The sequence below is a fragment of the Tachypleus tridentatus genome, chromosome 8, assembly GCF_004210375.1.
Source record: "Tachypleus tridentatus isolate NWPU-2018 chromosome 8, ASM421037v1, whole genome shotgun sequence".
NCBI lineage: Eukaryota > Metazoa > Arthropoda > Merostomata > Xiphosura > Limulidae > Tachypleus > Tachypleus tridentatus.
In genome coordinates, this window is record NC_134832.1 from 105372336 (window position 1) to 105390334 (window position 17999).

The 17999-nt window shown below is 34.3% G+C and overlaps 1 protein-coding gene across 1 annotated transcript in view; it reads right to left on the reverse strand.

The window, feature by feature from the left end:
- Positions 1-16151, reverse strand: part of LOC143223976 (doublesex- and mab-3-related transcription factor A2-like) — a 34546-nt gene extending 18395 nt beyond the window's left edge. The window contains exon 1 of the mRNA XM_076452444.1: positions 15566-16151. Within this exon, the coding sequence (XP_076308559.1) occupies positions 15566-16097 (532 nt within the window). The 5' untranslated portion in view covers positions 16098-16151. The remainder of the gene's footprint in view (positions 1-15565) is intronic.
- Between the last annotated feature and the right edge of the window lie 1848 nt (positions 16152-17999).

Genomic DNA, 17999 nt, shown 5'->3' on the forward strand with positions numbered 1-17999 from the left:
TAGGATTGAAATAATCTTTATTTAGATAATATCGAACTTTCCATTCATTATTGATCTTTATTTAGATAATATCGAACTTTCCATTCATTATTGATCTTTATTTAGATAATATCGAACTTTCCATTCATTATTGATCTTTATTTAGATAATATCGAACTTTCCATTCATTATTGATCTTTATTTAGATAATATCAAACTTTCCATTCATTATTGATCTTTATTTAGATAATATCGAACTTTCCATTCATTATTGATCTTTATTTAGATAATATCGAACTTTCCATTCATTATTGATCTTTATTTAGATAATATCGAACTTTCCATTCATTATTGATCTTTATTTAGATAATATCGAACTTTCCATTCATTATTGATCTTTATTTAGATAATATCGAACTTTCCATTCATTATTGATCTTTATTTAGATAATATCGAACTTTCCATTCATTATTGATCTTTATTTAGATAATATCGAACTTTCCATTCATTATTGATCTTTATTTAGATAATATCGAACTTTCCATTCATTATTGAATTTTTAAATTTTATCAAAACAAAAAATCGTTAAGTTTTTGTACTTGTAAGCTCCAATCTATACTATTAATGGTTACTAAGTTATTATGTCTCCTAATTGAAGACAAAAAGAGTAAGTCATCTTTTTCTTTGGTTAGATGTTTGTGCATATTTTTCAAAACAACTTAATGTTCGTTTCCATTGTAAAACCAAGAAGCTTCTTAATTTGGTAAAGATTATACTTTGATTGCAGTGCAAAAAGCTGAGAATTTTATTGTCCCATATTGGTTCTGATGTATTTGCAGTTAAATGGTTACAGTCTTTTAAGTTAAAAGATTTTGCACGAATTGAAGTGTGAATTTCTACTCCTCATCGGGATTGAGGGAAATCTGTGGACAATTCTTGAAAATTATGCACAGTTTTAATTTTTGTTTTGTTTCCATGACTGTGTATAAAGATAGATTTAATTTTCAAATTAAACTGACACAGGACCTTTGTAAATGAAGTAAAATAATCTTAGGACTAGTTTGTTTTCTTGCTTGTTTTAACATAAAGTTACTCGATGAGCTATCTGCATTCTGTCCATCATGAGTAACCAAACCGCGTATTTTAGCGTTGCAAGTCCGTTAACGTACCGTTGATCTGCCAGAGGACCGAAGATTGTTGTTCTTTTGTTTTAAAGCAAAGCCACATTAAACCATCTGCTGTGTTAAATACGGGGAATCGATCCACGGATTTTAACGTCAGTAAGCGTACCTGAGGACAAGAGTTACCGAAATACAATATTTTTGATTTATAAAACTGGATATTAAATTAAAAATTGGTCCTATCTTTATACAAATCAGGTGGATAGTCTATTAAATGCTCAATTGCGATATAGGAATAATCCTATTAAAATGGGAGGACACTGTTGGTACACTCATTTACAGTGCTAAGAAAAGGAAGTCAGAATGTATAATGCATTGTTTTGCATAATGTTTTGACATGCTTTGTAGTTTTTTTAAATACGTATACTAACAATGTCTGTCTTTTTAAAAATCGTACAATTAGCTTTAAAATACTGTTATATAAAAGAAAAAAACTTTGTTCGCAAACAGATATGTTTTAGAAGTCGCTGCTAGTTCAGAAAATAGCCAAACCTTTCTCTAGGTAGCCCACTACACAGCTAATCTCTTTAGAAAAAATACTGAATTATCGAACAAGTTACAAAGGAAATCCTGTTAAAAAATGTACAGTATAGAAAATTCAGACTTTAGAATTAAAAAGTGAGTATTGTTTGCATTATATGTAAAATTATTCAAAGCTGTTTTACTACAAGATAAGCAGTGAAACTATTTTACATTACTGACAAAACAACTTAAAGGTTTGAAGATTTTTGAGGATTTTCGTCGGAAAGATCAAATCCTTGGGAATTACAAAAAAAACTACAACCAATGATTCGTAGTGTGTAAATGCTCATCATGTCTGCTTCTAATTAGATTTAAGGTTATTATAGTTAACCTCAATATTTTTTTTTCTAAACGTCAAATTAAATCGACAAGAAATGAATTAAAATAAGGCATCTTGTTTAATGTGAGTTTATAAAGTTTAAACTTTTCTGTTAGCGTACGATTAAAGTATATAAGAGATTTCATCTTCTTTAAATACAAATGTTTTAATGCTTGTTTGTACTTAAGTACAAAGCTACACAATGGGCTATCTGTACTCTGCCCACCACAGATAACGAAACCTAGTTTCTAGCGTTGTAAGTCTGCAGACATACAGCGCTGTCACTGGGAAGGAGGGCGAATATAAACGTAAAATGGCTCGCCCTGGCCAGGTGGTTAAGGCACTCGACTCGTTATCCGATGGTCACGGGTTCGAATCCCTGTCACACCAATCCTACACGCCCTTTCAGCCGTGGCGGCGTTATAAAGTGACGGTCAATCCCACTATTCATTGGTAAAGAGTAGCCCAAGAGTTGGCGGTGGGTGTTGATGACTAGTTGCCTTCCCTCTAGTCATACACTGCTAAATTAGGGGCGGCTAGTGCAGATAGCCCTCGAGTAGCTTTGCACGAAATTCAAACCAAATCAAACAAACGTAAAACACTTATTTGAACGACTTAAATATGCTAATGTGGGGCGTGTCGCTGAAGATACGAACCGTGGTACCACGAGCTACATGTTTATATCAATTGACCATTCATTAGACCGTGTAATACCACCACGATACAGTTTATGGAGACACACTCATACAGTGAGATTACGAAAATAAATATAGCTAAACGACACATAATTTCGAAGTGGAAGCTTTCGGAATTCTCCATTGAAGCCATTCATGAAACAATTCGTAATCATAAAATGGTGACTATGGTTAAGAAAGAGGACACTTCCCCCCAAAGAGAAATTGTGAAGAAGCGCTATCATATTTCCTGGTGCCGTTAGTTAATACAAATAAACTGGAAATATTGATACTATTCAGTTACATGCTTTTTAAACAGTGCAATGTCGAAATTATTATTCTGGTATTGTGGCTTCGAATTCCTTTGTTTCTGCTATAATACTCTTCAAGTTCATTTCCTGGCTCAGTGGTAAACCTGAAGTTTATGCTTTAAACACCACATTTAAAATCCCGTACTGGACACAAAACAGATTGTCCATTACGTAGCTGCAGGCATAACAAACAAATGCTCCATCCATCTTCTAGATGGCATGGTCTCTGCTAGCTCATATGGTTAAGAACATCATACTATAATGGAAATATCGCTTATATGATAATGGAAAACTTTTTATTACGCAATATGCAACCCTCAATTTTGCTAAATTTCTATCCTGTGTGCATGTAGATTTGCAATATGGTTACGACTTTCCTGCTTCTCCTTCATTTTCCGTTACAGAGAACTTTATTTTCTACATTCTCAGAGTACAAATATGACGTCATGGATACGTCACAAGCGGATCTATTGCACTGGCGTCCCATGTAATTAAAAAACGTTTACACTAAATAGATAAATCTAGAAACATCATTACGATTACTTGAAACTCGCCGTGACAAAGAATGTGAAGATTTTGAACCCAAAACAAACGTTATTTACTTTTAGTACGTGAGTAGAAACACGTGAACCTTCTTGTTTGTTTAGTTGAAGAATAACAAAACATTGATCTTTATGATATCTGTATCAGTATCTTCTGAATTCAGTCATTTAATAATCCCATCTAGAACATGTTATATCTTATTGAAAACATTAATCACTTCCTTTTTTTAATTACTTCAAAAATAAACGTCTTAAAACCTGTTTATTTTATAAAAGTAAGTAAACGGAACTTCGTTATGATAAAGCGGAAGGATACAGAAATAGAAGTTGTTCATAGTTTTATCATAAAGATATATAGCTGACAACCATTCAGATGACTCATCTACATAAAGTTGTTGTTTATAAATGATAAAATAAAATCAAACCACACATATCTCTGATGCATAACACATGGAAAGTCTTTTATGTTTTGCTCAAAAGTACTCAAACATTGTCGTGATCAAGATGGTCTGAAAAGCTAGAAAATATCAAAGTAGAATATAAAAGCCAAGAAGCTTCCTTTCTAATTTCGTACGACAATAGTGTACAAAGTGTTTACTTGTTCTGTGTATTACGACATATATTTAACAGAGTAACAAGGTTTCTCACTATGGGACTCAATCTCTATTCTCTCGAGCACTCTTCTCTATGAAGAGTATAGATGAAAAGATGTTTGTTTGTTTGTTTTGGAATTTCGCACAAAGCTACTCGAGGGCTATCTGTTCTAACCGTCCCTAATTTAGCAGTGTAAGACTAGATGGAAGGCAGCTAGTCATCACCACCCACCGCCAACTCTTGGGCTACTCTTTTACCAACGAATAGTGGGATTGACCGTCACATTATAACGCCCTCACGGCTGAAAGGGCGAGCATGTTTGGCGCGACCGGGATGCAAACCCGCGACCCTCAGATTACGAGTCGCACGCCTTAACACGCTTGGCCGTGCCGGGCCTAGATGAAAAGAGGACTTCCAAATAATTTTGGACTTATATAACTAATGTTGTTGTTAACTGAGGGATTTGATAGTGTCCTTAAGTAACAGCGGTTTAATGGAAGTTCTTACGTAAATACCGTTTATTAAACATAATCAAGAAAATCTAATACAGTAATTAAATGTTTTGTATGTTTACTGTGACGCATTTCTAGACATGTCTTTATAGCATATAGACCATTCTGTCTACGTAACACCTAGCGATGGTTCCCACGACTTCTTGATTATTATGTTTTAACAATATCTATCCATGACTCTAATTAATCTACTACGATCTCTTGACCACTATATATACTGCAGTATAACACACGGAAGGTAAAAGAAGAAATCTCAGTGTTTACTCAAACTCCAAAGAGAAAGGAACGTACTTCGCCTTATTTTAGAAAAAGCGCATTGAGTTTACAACTATCCCATGTTCTAATATGTATATGTTGGCTTTAGTACATTACTATATAGGTTTGATTATATTCAAACAGAAGTTGTTAGAGAAAACAATTAACACAACTCAGTTAAGTTTTCAGGTTCTTTTCTCGAAGCAGAATTTAAAGAACTGGAACGAGTGGAGTAGTTTACTTTTATTTTACGGACAAATATCATTAGTGATGGTAAGTGTAGAAAAGAGTGAAACCAAATGTGTAAAAAACACAACATTCTCCAATCTCGGACAATTACTTAGGAAAGATATCAAGCTAGGACTACCGAGTCTTTGTTTCTTGTTAATCAACAAGGTACAAAACAGGCTTATCTGAGTTGCTTCCACCGCTGTCATCAAAACGCGAGTTTTAGCGTTACAAGTTTTTGAACTTACTATTGAGGTCCTAGGTGGACCACTGAAGAAGAGACTACTCAATTATCACGCATAGGCAATTTAACTCTACAGGAAGAAATGTGAACCCTGTCTACCGAATCAAAATGAGAGATGAAAGCATTTGAAATGCGGTGATATAGACCAATGATAGAGGTCAATTACGGTGAAACAAACTCTCTGAGGAAACAAGTTAGAACGTGCAAAGATAAAACAACAACTGCTGGTTATACGTAGGAAACGGAGGATACAATAATTTGAGCGTATTATTTGATCTAAAGAAAATTTGGCAGAAATTCTGAAGGATAAAATCGAATAGCGAGAGGCAGGTAAAGAGATCGATGACATAAGAAAATGGTTTGGATAAGAAAAGGCTGGTGCAAACATCGAAGATTACAGAACAATAAATGACCATAATCGTCGACGTCAGGACTGGGGATGACCCATTTACTGATGATTGATGGACCTGTGATTTCTGCAAGAATAACATTCTCCCAAGTCACAATCCACTTAGTTCCTTAGGGGTCCACAAATCTCTATTAATGCTGCTTCGGGTCTCTGGTCATCACAACATCTATAACTCATCTTCGGAAAAGAAAAGACTATTCTTTTTCTCTGTCTTTATAGAATATTTGCAAAACTCAGTGAGATAACGTTTGAACAGTCTTACATTTAACGTTTAAGAGATATAAAGTCATCTGAAAGATGCACAAAACTGTACAATAGGCTATATGTGTTGTGCCCACCCATTGCGGGTATCAAAACCCGATTATTAGCGTTTAAACCCCCAACGTTGAGCCCTCAAGATGCTCACCGGAAATACTGAGTTTAAGATTTTACATCAAAAACTTTTATGTCAAACATCCTCTTTTCTTGGCCAAGCTAATAACTTATATACAGTGTCACATATAACAACTTGTATACAGTGTCACATATTATAACTTATATACAGTGTCAAATATCACAACTTATATACGGTGTCACATATTAAACTTATATACAGTGTCACATATTATAATTTATGTACAGTGTCACATATTTATTTTTTCTATATATGCTTTTATCCAAAAAATATTTAACATTCGATTCATTTACATATTAGAAAAAACGAAGATATCTGGTGAATATAGACCAACAGATATTCTATTGACTATTCACAAAATAAAAGAAATAACGAAAAAGTGCAGTAATAATGTGGTGATACTTATATAAATATAATACAAATATACCCAATAAATATGGGAAAATAGAAATAAAAACACAATCGAGTTATTGGAGGACTTCTCGGACGATACGAATAGAAACCTGAAAAATGTATTAACGTATTACTATTACAATTTGATTAAGGCATTTGACACCACAAATCAGTGTTTCTCGAACGTTTTCGTTTGCGGACCACTTGATTTTTGTTTCTTCTTTGATCTATCCACAACGGGATCTATGCAATACACTGCCGTTTCGCTTCCGTAATTGTGGAACTTTTCCACACACCACCTGAAGGAATTCCACAGACCACAGATTGAGAATCGCTACCTGCGTCATAAGAAATTAGTAGAAAGGATTTATAAGAGTGGTACCAGAGGGCCTATTGTAAAGTGTTTTAAAACTTCTCAGACAGGTATATAGTGACTATAAGAAACAATTATATGCTATTAAATAATGTTTCACCTAAAAGTTATATATTGTTGGTTCTATGTAGAATAATATTATGTTATCGAATTATATTTAATTTTTCTTTATTTTATTTCTGTGCAAACAACGGCGTGATCAGGTTTAACTATTTGAAACTGGTGACGTTATATCCAAGTTACATTTGAATTTTGATAACGTAAATAAATATTGTAAAATTAACGATACGTTTTGTGCTGCTACTAGAACAAAACTGACGTTTCTGAGATTCAACAAACCAGTGGCGTATACATATTGGGATATCATACTTTGTAGCTGCGTGTAATAATGTGCTTAAATAAATTTCTTGATAAACATTTTATGTGTAAAAATAAAAAAGAGCATGTTTGTAGTCGTTTAATGTATGGGGCATTTTGGTTAAGGCATTCGACTCGTAATCTGATAGGTCGAGGGTTCGAATCCCCTGTCGCACCAAACATGCTCGCCATTTCAGCCATGGAGGCGTTATAATGTTACGGTCAATTCCACTATTCGTAAGTAAAAGAGTAGCCCAAGAGTTGGCGGTGGGTGGTGATGTCTATTTGCCTTCCATCTAGTCTTATACTGCTAAATTAGGGGCGGCTAGCGCAAATAGCCCTTGAGTAGCTTTGTGCGAAATTCAAAACAAAGAGACATTTACCTTATAACATTTATACACTTGTTAAACAGACGATCTGTCATTAGTTTTGGAACCACACTATATGAAAGTATATATTTTTATTTGAGGTAGCATTATGAAATCATGCGTTTGAAAAATGTGAAAAGCGAAAGACATTTTATGAAGTTATACTCTCAACCAGTGAACGTTTAAATATAAAATAGATCTTAAACTAACTATACGATTGAAATTTAAAAAAGCAACAACATAAATTATCACTATTTGGTGGTAAGAATACATAAGACAAATGAAAGCATTACCAGTTTTTGAATTTATGGCAAATGGGCGAAGATTATCTGTTGCCGTCCCTAGTTTTAAACTACGATCAAAGAAAGAGCAGCAAATAAGCACTACCTTACCACCAACCATCTATTCTTATAATCTACCCACAGATTAAATTAGGAGTAATATTTATATTTATCTATATATTTATTTATCTCTCTCTCTCTATGTATATATTGCTATTATTTATCGGAAGACTAATTATGAATAACATTAACGGCCCTGACTAACTTTGGACCAGTTGGTACAAGTGGATTTATAGTGACGAAAGGTTTCTTCGTTGGATATGACGTTTTAACAAACGTTCACAGATCTTATTCAGGTATGTCATTTTGGAAACTTTGTTGGGTTTTTTTCAGTAGTACAATAACAAACAAGTGCTCTCTATCACAGATGCTCAACAACACGAAAACATAGCAAACTCTCTAAAATGACGCATCTGAGGAATCTTTATGTCCTTGTTGGATTTTACTGAAAACTGTTTGAGAGCTATCTATAATAATCGATCCTAATTTTGAAGTTCTACATCAGAGGAAGAAAGGCTGTAAATAGCACCTACCTACTACTGTCAGACCAAATAAATAGTGGATTTGACCGTCACTCTTATAACGCTTTCTTTTATGGGGTGATGACGGTAATGAGAAACGGTCATAGAATTTAAGTTCTATAGTCCTATACATTAACTACAAAACTAATGAAGGTCTATATCAGAAAGTGGTAAAAGAGTAGTCCAAGAGTTGGCAGTGGGTGGTGATGACTAGCTGTCTTCCCTCTAGTCTTACACTGTTAAACTATAGATGGCTAGCGCATATAACCCTCGTATAGCTTTATACGAAAATACAAAAACAACAAAATTCAAACGAATATAAAAGTATGCATATAATATTGAGCTTACAGACATATTACATAAAAACATTTACCTGTTACGGTACATAAATAAAAATATACGAAGTTATCGAACGGAGGTAGATGTTATACCCATACTTTCTCAGTATGCTGTACTCAGTAAGATAAATAATAACTAAAAACTAGGGCATACACTACTAGCTTGAATTAGACCTGACATAGCCTGATGCTTAGGGCACTTGACCCATAAGCTGTGTATCTCAAATACGAATCTCCTCTCAGAATATTATCTCCCTTTAGGAGTAGGAGTATTATAAGGTTACGGTCAATCCCACTATTCATTGGTAAAGAATAACCTAACAGTTCGCAGCGGGTAGTGTTGATTTGCTTGCTGCCTTCCTTCTAGTCTTTCACTTCAAATTAAAGATGACTAGTGGAAACAGCCCTTGTCTAACGTTTCGCGAAATTCCAGAGTAAACAAATATATCAGAATGATACCAAAGATGTGTGTTTTTTTGAAATAGACGGACCATCGGAGTTGCAGATAGTGTACCAGAATAGATGTGAGAGTGTTGAACAAAGGGATGGGACAGATATCCACGAGGCAATGTAAAACGGTATCAAAGTATCATGTGTTTTATATACGGATGTTACACCGTTTCTTACTGAAATCAACTTTTCAAACCATTAGGTGATTTAGCAATGACTTAAAAAAATAAAATATTTAAATAAAATATAAAATAAAATAATGTAAAATATTTTTATGTATGAATATATGTAAACTCCGTAACTTTTAGCAGTTTTTAATTATATTGACTAAAAAAAAGGCCCGGCATGGCGTGTTAAGGCGTGCGACTTGTAATCTGAGCGTCGCACTCCAGCCGTGTGTGCGTTATAATGTAATGATCAATCCCACTATTTGTTGTTAAAAGAGTAGCCCAAGAGTTGGCGGTGGGTGGTGATGACTAGCTGCCTTCCCTCTAGTTTTACACTGCTAAATTAGGGACGGCTAGCACAGATAGCCCTCGAGTAGCTTTGTGCGAAATTAAAAAACAACAACGACTAAAAAAAAATTCACATTTTTATCAAAAACTGAATCATAAAATCACAACGTTTAAAGGAAAATAATTTTTTTCTTCTATCAGCTATTACTTAAAACATCAAGGAATGTTTAGTTTCGTGTTGTTTTTTTTTTCAAAGTAATTGCTATTCCCAGTTTGGAATAGAAATAAAAAGACTACAACATTATCTTTTTTTATTCGGTGGAGGGATACAAACAATAAAAAACATTAAAAATTCGCTTGGTAAATTGACCAGAGTGATCAATTTAACATTTCTAGACACACCATGAACGATATCAAAACATATTATCGCGAACACGAAATGAACTATAGTAAAACTCATTATTGCACGAATACAATTTTCAACCTCCTTGCTTGTATGTCCAATGATAGTAACGCTCAAATTTAATATCAACTTTTAAAGGCATCCAATGAATCGAATATTAAAGTTATATTGAATTAAAAGAGGCCAATACAACATGTTTTCGTCACAGAATCCCAATGTGGCCAGAAAAAATCGAAAACTTTCTATATCAATTCTTGGTACCTGCAAGAAGGAGTCTCTGTACCGAATCTCATGTAAATTGATTGACATACGCATGAATAGTTTACAACAAAACCCATGTTGTGTTTTCCTCACTGAGAACCTGAGCAAAAAACAAAATTTTCAAAAGTATCAATATCTCTGTTTAGGACCTGCAAATAGTATTTCGTACTAAATCACAAATAAACTGGTCGAATTATGTCTAATTAATTAAACAAATCCTCCAAAATTATAAGTTTATTTAACCTTTGTCCGATCTTAAAAGTCCAATAATTGGCGTGTCCCATATTTTTCTATGTATGTTTATGGGACCTGTAAATAAATATCTTTGTACCAAACTACATGCAAATTAGCCAAAATACGACGGAGTAATTGCCAAAAACCCTAATCTTATACCTATATAACTATAGGTCATATTAATTGCTGTAAATATGACTACAAAGAAACCAAAAACATATATTTAGGAGTTGTTTGACTTTTGACTCTATAAAATCCTAAAAAAATGCCTAAAAATAAAAAAGGTGACTGGGCGTATTGGACCATGGTATAAACTCATACAGTTTCCAACAGACTATGGTATAAATGTAATTGGCCACGATAGACTGTTAGGGCTTTCGGCGACTGTCCTGTGAAAGTGGGTTTTTCTGGGGGCACTCCCGTTCCCCCCCCCCCACAGCAAAAACTTAGGCATTGAATTTTCAGATCCCAGCCCAGGCAACTTTATTACCAGGCCCTGATTCGGGTCGTTTGTGTTCGTGTTCATATTTACTTTGACATCTGCCTTTCGGGACGGGACCTGGCCGTTTTCTCCGATGCTGCCTTTGCCTCGGTAATGGATAACATTAAGAGTGACCTCCTTCACCCAAAAAAAGAGTCTAAAAATTATTTAAAGGAAAAAAAAACTAAATCCAATTAACTTCCACGAAAGGGGACGAAGAGGAACCACAACGTTCCTGAACACCCCAGTTGGAGAGAGAACTCTTATGATTTCTCTCTCTCTAAACTAAACCCCTGCCACGTTAGTTTGCGTTTGACTGTTATGGCTGAACTGCAAATAACGTAGTTTCTTGTTGGATACTCTGTAAGTCGTCGTGATATCACCTTCCATTGGTATCAATGAGTTGTTATAAACTAAACTATAAAATATGTAGTTCGTAGTTAGGTATGATATAAGTCAGAGTGACATTCTTTACCATTGGCATCGATGTGTTTTTTTATGACTGAACTCCAATACCCGTAGTTTCCAACTGGATACGGTATAAGTCGTTGTGGTATCCTTTACTTCTAACTGTGAGTTCTAATAAATAAACTACACTTAATACAGTTTCAAGATGGTAATAATATAAAGTAAACTAATGTATTTCAATTTGCAAGATGGAAAGATTTACCTTGTTGTTAAATAAATTTGAATAAGAAGTATGCTACTTAACATGTTTAATTATGCTAAAGGAGGTAAAAAACTCCAAGTAGTCAAGGCCTAAAAAGATATATTACTCTTTTTAAACTAGTTCTCCCTGAAAACACAAACGTAGATTAGATTGCTCATCTCCGGTTTCACGCTTCAATCATAAGCATCATAAGAATATGAACAGTGAAGTGGAAGTCAACATTGGATTGGCTTAGGAATCACATCAGCGACCGAGATCAGAGTCATCAGGTCAATGTTATTACTTATTTAAATTGATATTTTCTAACAGCGTCTATTCTGGTGGCTCCTCGGTAAATTTCAGGAATCACATTGCCAACTTTTGTAATTGGATACCTGCTTTCGATAGAGCACATATAGCCCATTATGTAGCTTTATCTTAAAATAAATGAAGTAATTGTTAGCTAATAAAAACTTGTGTTAATAAAACTAGCCTCAAAAATCAACATAGCTAAAGACAATTTGCACAGGTTCATGTGTTACAAGTATTGCCAAATTACATAGATTCATTTGAAAATCAAATTAACAAATTTGCTAAGCGTGAACGATCTCAGGTTAATGTTTAAAAATTATAAGAGCTCTCAGTTTTTAATATCCAATTATTAAAATGTTTAAATCATTATCAATTATGGAAAAGGAAAGAAAACAATAGCGTGTTTATAACAGAAAATTAATAGAAATATAATTTGATGTGATAGTTTTTGTCTGTTTGTTTTAGCGCAACTCTAGCTATCAACTCTGTGTCCTGCTCGGTAACCGAGCTCTCAATTCTAGTCTTTTATAAAATTCAAGCTAAACGCTGAACCACAGGAGTCCAAACAAAGAAACTAATTAAAACACAGAAAGTCCATTATCTTGAAACAGTGTCTTTTCTAAAGCTTCATTTACTCCATTTATAACCTACATTTCATTGTTTGATCTATTATGTGTTTCTATTTCGTGAAAGACTAATATATGATAATTGTTTTTATTGTCAGGCTAATTTTTATGAAACTGACATAACGAAAGTCCTGTTTTCTTGATAGTTCACACAACTAAGTTGGTTTTTTCGGGCTAAGTTTCTTTTGACTGACGCACTTATGACTATTACAGTTTTGATAATCTTTGTTTAGCAAACTGAAGAACAGACGTTCTTATTGTTTATTCTCTGTGGAATAAACAAATAAACCACAGATATTCTTATTGTTGTGAGGATCTTTTTATAACAAATTGAAGATGTTCTTATTGTTTATTCTTTGTGTAACAAACTGATAAACCACAGATATTCTTATTGTTATGATAATCTTTATTGAACTAATGTATGTAACATAATCTTTTTTATGCCTCCTCTGTTAACTTATTACTGCACTATTTAGTGTTATCAATCTTTGAATGACTGTTGAGCTGAAGACTAAGTACTGTGTTGCTATGTTTTCATTGGCCGTTGGTTTGAAAGTGCTTGTTTATTATTGGATTATTATATATATATATTAATATAAATATTACATTGAAAGTATTATATTATTTTTAGGCCAATATATGTGCAGTTGTTGTACTGAAAATAAACTTGTATTACTATCACTATATTTATATATATGCACAGATGTTTTATTTGTTTTTAAGCATGGAGCTACACTCCATGAGCTATCTGTGCTGTTTCCACCACGGGTATCGAAACTCGGTTTTTAACAGTATAAACCTTCATAATTATCACCGAGCTACTGAGAGGCCACAGATGTTAAAAAGAAAACATTATTTTATTCTCGAGTCGTTATTTATTTAAATGTTGCACTGAAAATACTGATTTATTGTTGGGCCAATCTTTGTGAGGGCCTATACATCAAAGAAATGCCATCTTTTTGTTGTTGTTGTTTTTGTTGGGGGTCAGTCTTATAGTAATTACTAAACACTGCCTACACAAATGGCACTGAATAATATACAATTTACGAAAAGAACAGACCCGTAACATTTGAGTCGAGATGTTCTTGAGTGTCTTAAGAGCATAATTTGACTACGGATCTGGCACCACACTTTCTACTAAAACGTAAAAAAAGTAAAAATAAATAATGAAATAACGGAAGTAAAATCTGAATATTGTTTTATCTGTTTATTTGTCTGATGTTAGAGAAGAGTTGTGACTTGGTAATGCTGTAAAATATGCTATTTTAGAAATTACCTTTGCTCAGATTACCATCATTTTTGCCTCTGGACAATTAAATATAATATTTTAATAAACATTTAATTCTAATGCGCCAAAACTGTGCGATGAAGGTTGATTTTACATCATTTCCATTGGCTCTTGATTTTTTTACTGTAGCTAAAGGTAACAATCATTTGCATAAATAAGCTTATACACTGATGAACTAAAACGACCAGTAAATGAAATGAACAATAAATGTGAATATGAGAAATATATTTGGAAATACATATGAGTATTTACTAGTTATTAAGGCCTACTGTTTGTCGGATTTCAAATTGTTGAATTTTGAGTGTGTTCATTTTTCTTTGTAGTAGATGTTTACCCAATAACTGCTAACTAAAATATTTTAAAATGTTCCAATGAATGTCGTTACTTTTATGGATTTAAAATAGAGCTATAATTGAAAGTCTTAATCAATAAAATCTGAACTTTCATTTATCGTTTGCAAAATTTAAACATTTCTTTCTATACTCTGTAAGCAGCTGTTAAGTTATTTGGAACGAATTCTTTATAGCAAGCAGTACTGCAGACTGGACCTGTGAACCTGAGAACTTTATGGAAACAGTTGTTCATACAAGATATGTTTAACTAACTGTATAACACAGTTCATCTTTTCTAAACAAATTGTACCTCCTGTCCTCGTGTGAAGCTATGTTGAACGATTATCAACATATTTAATTATAGATAAAAATTTTCCTTCAAGTAATTATGTCACCCATTTCGTCTAAAACAAAAATAAACTATTCTTCACCCTGCAAACGACAGTATGTTTTGGGTCGGATATTAAAAATGAAAAAAAAATAATATATATAATATATGTGTTTGAAGTATACGCGTCATTCTTCTTCGAAAGTGTGATACCACGACATACTGTCTGGGTTATGAATATAGATGTGTCAATGAAGCTTACGAACAAGGTATATCTGATTGTTTAGCGTAGATGACTCGTTTAGGTATTCACATTTGTATCTGTTTATTTCGAAAGAAAACTATGAGGCTTTCTAACTGTCTGTTAGATAGTTGTTCAGTATTTCTTTTTCAAATCCGTTTCTCCAACTTCTTCCTTAAAATAATGAAAATATTGAGACATCTATGATTTTATCCTCTTTGTCAGTCACGAAGTAGCTTGAAACGGTTTATCTATGTACCTTCAACGTTACGAAACATTATAAACACAACAAAGCATTGCCCATTTCTTCACACAGTATATTTACTGTTGAATGTTGAAAGACAATTATGTAGTATTACTTCAGCTACTTACTTTATTATTATTGAGCTGGTCAATGAGTTAGCTTTACTGTCTTAGCAAGCCAACATATATTTTTATATATCTCAGGACGGCTGGTATGGGTATTAACAGGTTAATCTGAAGATAACCAAAGACGGTCGAAACGTTGTTCTTCGCTTTATTAGTAAAACTGTTAATACTCATATCAGCCTTCCTGAGATACATTTATACTTTAAGTGGGATTCTTGTCGTCACGGACATCTTTATATAGTACACGCTTATTACAAACTCGAGCACAACTTTATACATACCTGGGTCACGTGGCTCAGCGGTCACTCCTCCAGAAGACTGATCAGTGGAGGTCGAACTCCGGCCCTGTTGGCTGTTAAGAAGCTGAGTCATAGCAGCAGAAAAGGTCAAACCGGCACGATGTAAAGCGAAGAGCCCATCGTGACAACCATAGAGGATACTCAACTCACGGGCCTCGTTCTCTTCCTGGGCCTGCTGACGTCGGAGAGCTACCTGGGCTGCCATGACTCGTTGCCGTTCGGCAATTAAAGTACATTTGGCGCATCCACAGTCCCGCCACCTGCAATAACGTTTGTGTCCCTTCAGTGCCGACACTACGCCGTGGTTCCTGCAACGAGCACACTTCGGAGTCCGTTGGTATCTTTCAGCAGGTCTCATGATTACCGCCGCTCCTGAGGTCACAGTATGAGGCGAACTACTCATAGCCCCGACAGTGACCGAAGCCATCGTGTTTGGGGTTCGGCTAAGACCATACATGGGATCCGCACTACTGGGGGTGACAGCCCCGTCGTGCATACGAGTTGAGAGATTCATCTTGGTTGTTGAATGTCAACTCGCCTTGATACGTTTAAACTTTCAACAAGCCTCACTTTGTACACAACTTTGTACTTGGAGCGGCAGTGTTACCTCTGTAAACGAATTGACACCCAGCCAATCAGAACTGCAAGCAAGCGCGTGCGTTTCATATACACCAGCTGAGATCACGCTGTCGAAGACAACCACGCCTTCCTTGTCAAACGATGTATCGTGTCTTGTCACACTCTCCACTGCTTCTAACTATCATTGGCCCGATACATCATCGCCTTGACAACCAAAGGAGTGTACGGAGAAATACAGAACTGACACGTAGTTGAATCATCAAGCTACAACTTTACACGTGTAGTGTGAGAGGCTGTAGTCAGACGTCCGGTAGGACGTGATATTGTGTAAAAGTATAAGCTTTAAATCATGATTGAAAATAATCCCGCACAGAGGGAGGGATTACCATTTTAAATCTGCGTAGAGTTTATAAAATTAGCACTTTTTCAGTGAGGGTTATTGCTCTAGTTTCGTTTGTTTTCTACTATAATCGCATACATTACACAAACATAAACACACACAGACACACAGAAATATATCTGATAAACAAACTAATAACAAGGACTTTATATGCTCCTCTATCCTATAGAGTTGCTTCTTTTATCAGCTTAGTGTTGGATAACAAATACATCCAGTATCCTTTCTTGTCTTGTTTTCTGTTCGAGTTTGTTAGCTTGTTTTTATCGCAAAGCCCCACAATGGGCCATGTACATCCTGTTCACAGTAGGAAATTTAACCTTAGATTATAGCGTTGTAAATTTGTAAACTTACCGTTCATCCACTAGAGGTCTTCTGCTTAAAACTCAATGCACGCTAGAATAAAAGAATTACTATAATTATTTTTTACTATATATATATATATACATAAAGACTTTTTTCTAATATGTCAAAATGGTAAAATAACACATGGTTTTTCTAATATATATCGCACATAATAAAATACTACTTTTGACAGTTCTACATACTTTGCGTATTCTGTGACATTTTGCAATGACCTGTATATTGTTCGATAAACGTATTTAACACACTTTATTTCTCCATGTTACGTATAGAAATGACCAGTAATGAAACGTTAAATATAATAATGATTCTATATTACTATATCTCTAACTAATTATGTAGAAACACTTGTGCAATTTAAACGTGTTTTATGACAGTATACCTAACAAACAACTAAAAAAAATCGAATGCAACCGTTCTTTTCTGTTTTAAGCAAGTTGAAGAAATGTGCTTAAAACATATATAATGCATTAGTAACTGGTACAGTGTTGAGTTCGTTCTTACATCCTAGGTCTGGCGGGAGTTAATGGTCATCTTAAATTGAAGGTCCATGGCTCGCGTCCCGTAGCAAAAAATCGCGCTTCGCATTTTGGGGATGTAGATGCGTTACAAGAGTTGCTGTCAAAAACCGTTATCTATTATTATGATCCAAGAGTTGTTGACGGATGCTAGTGCATATTTCCATTTCCTCTAGTCTGTCAGTTCATTACTGCAGATTGTGTCACATCGTACAAACTATGTCAGTAAACGTGGAAAATATGGTAAATTATAACTCCAAGGGACATACTGCTGAAATATAAAGTGCTCTGATCAGTACTGAATTGTTACTTAGAAATACTATGGGGAGGAAAACTTTTCATATATTGTAGTGTATACTACTGTAGGAGGAAAGTTACAAAAGTTGACGAACTGATTACACGTTACTCAGTTAGTGTTTGGGGAGATAATAATTATTATAGAGAAATAACTGTAGGTTAGAGTAGTGGATGAAATGAAGCAAATAATCTCTTATTTATTTAATTAGCACTCTGTAAAGAAACGGAAAGTGACTATCACTGAACGAGTGCTATATAGAAG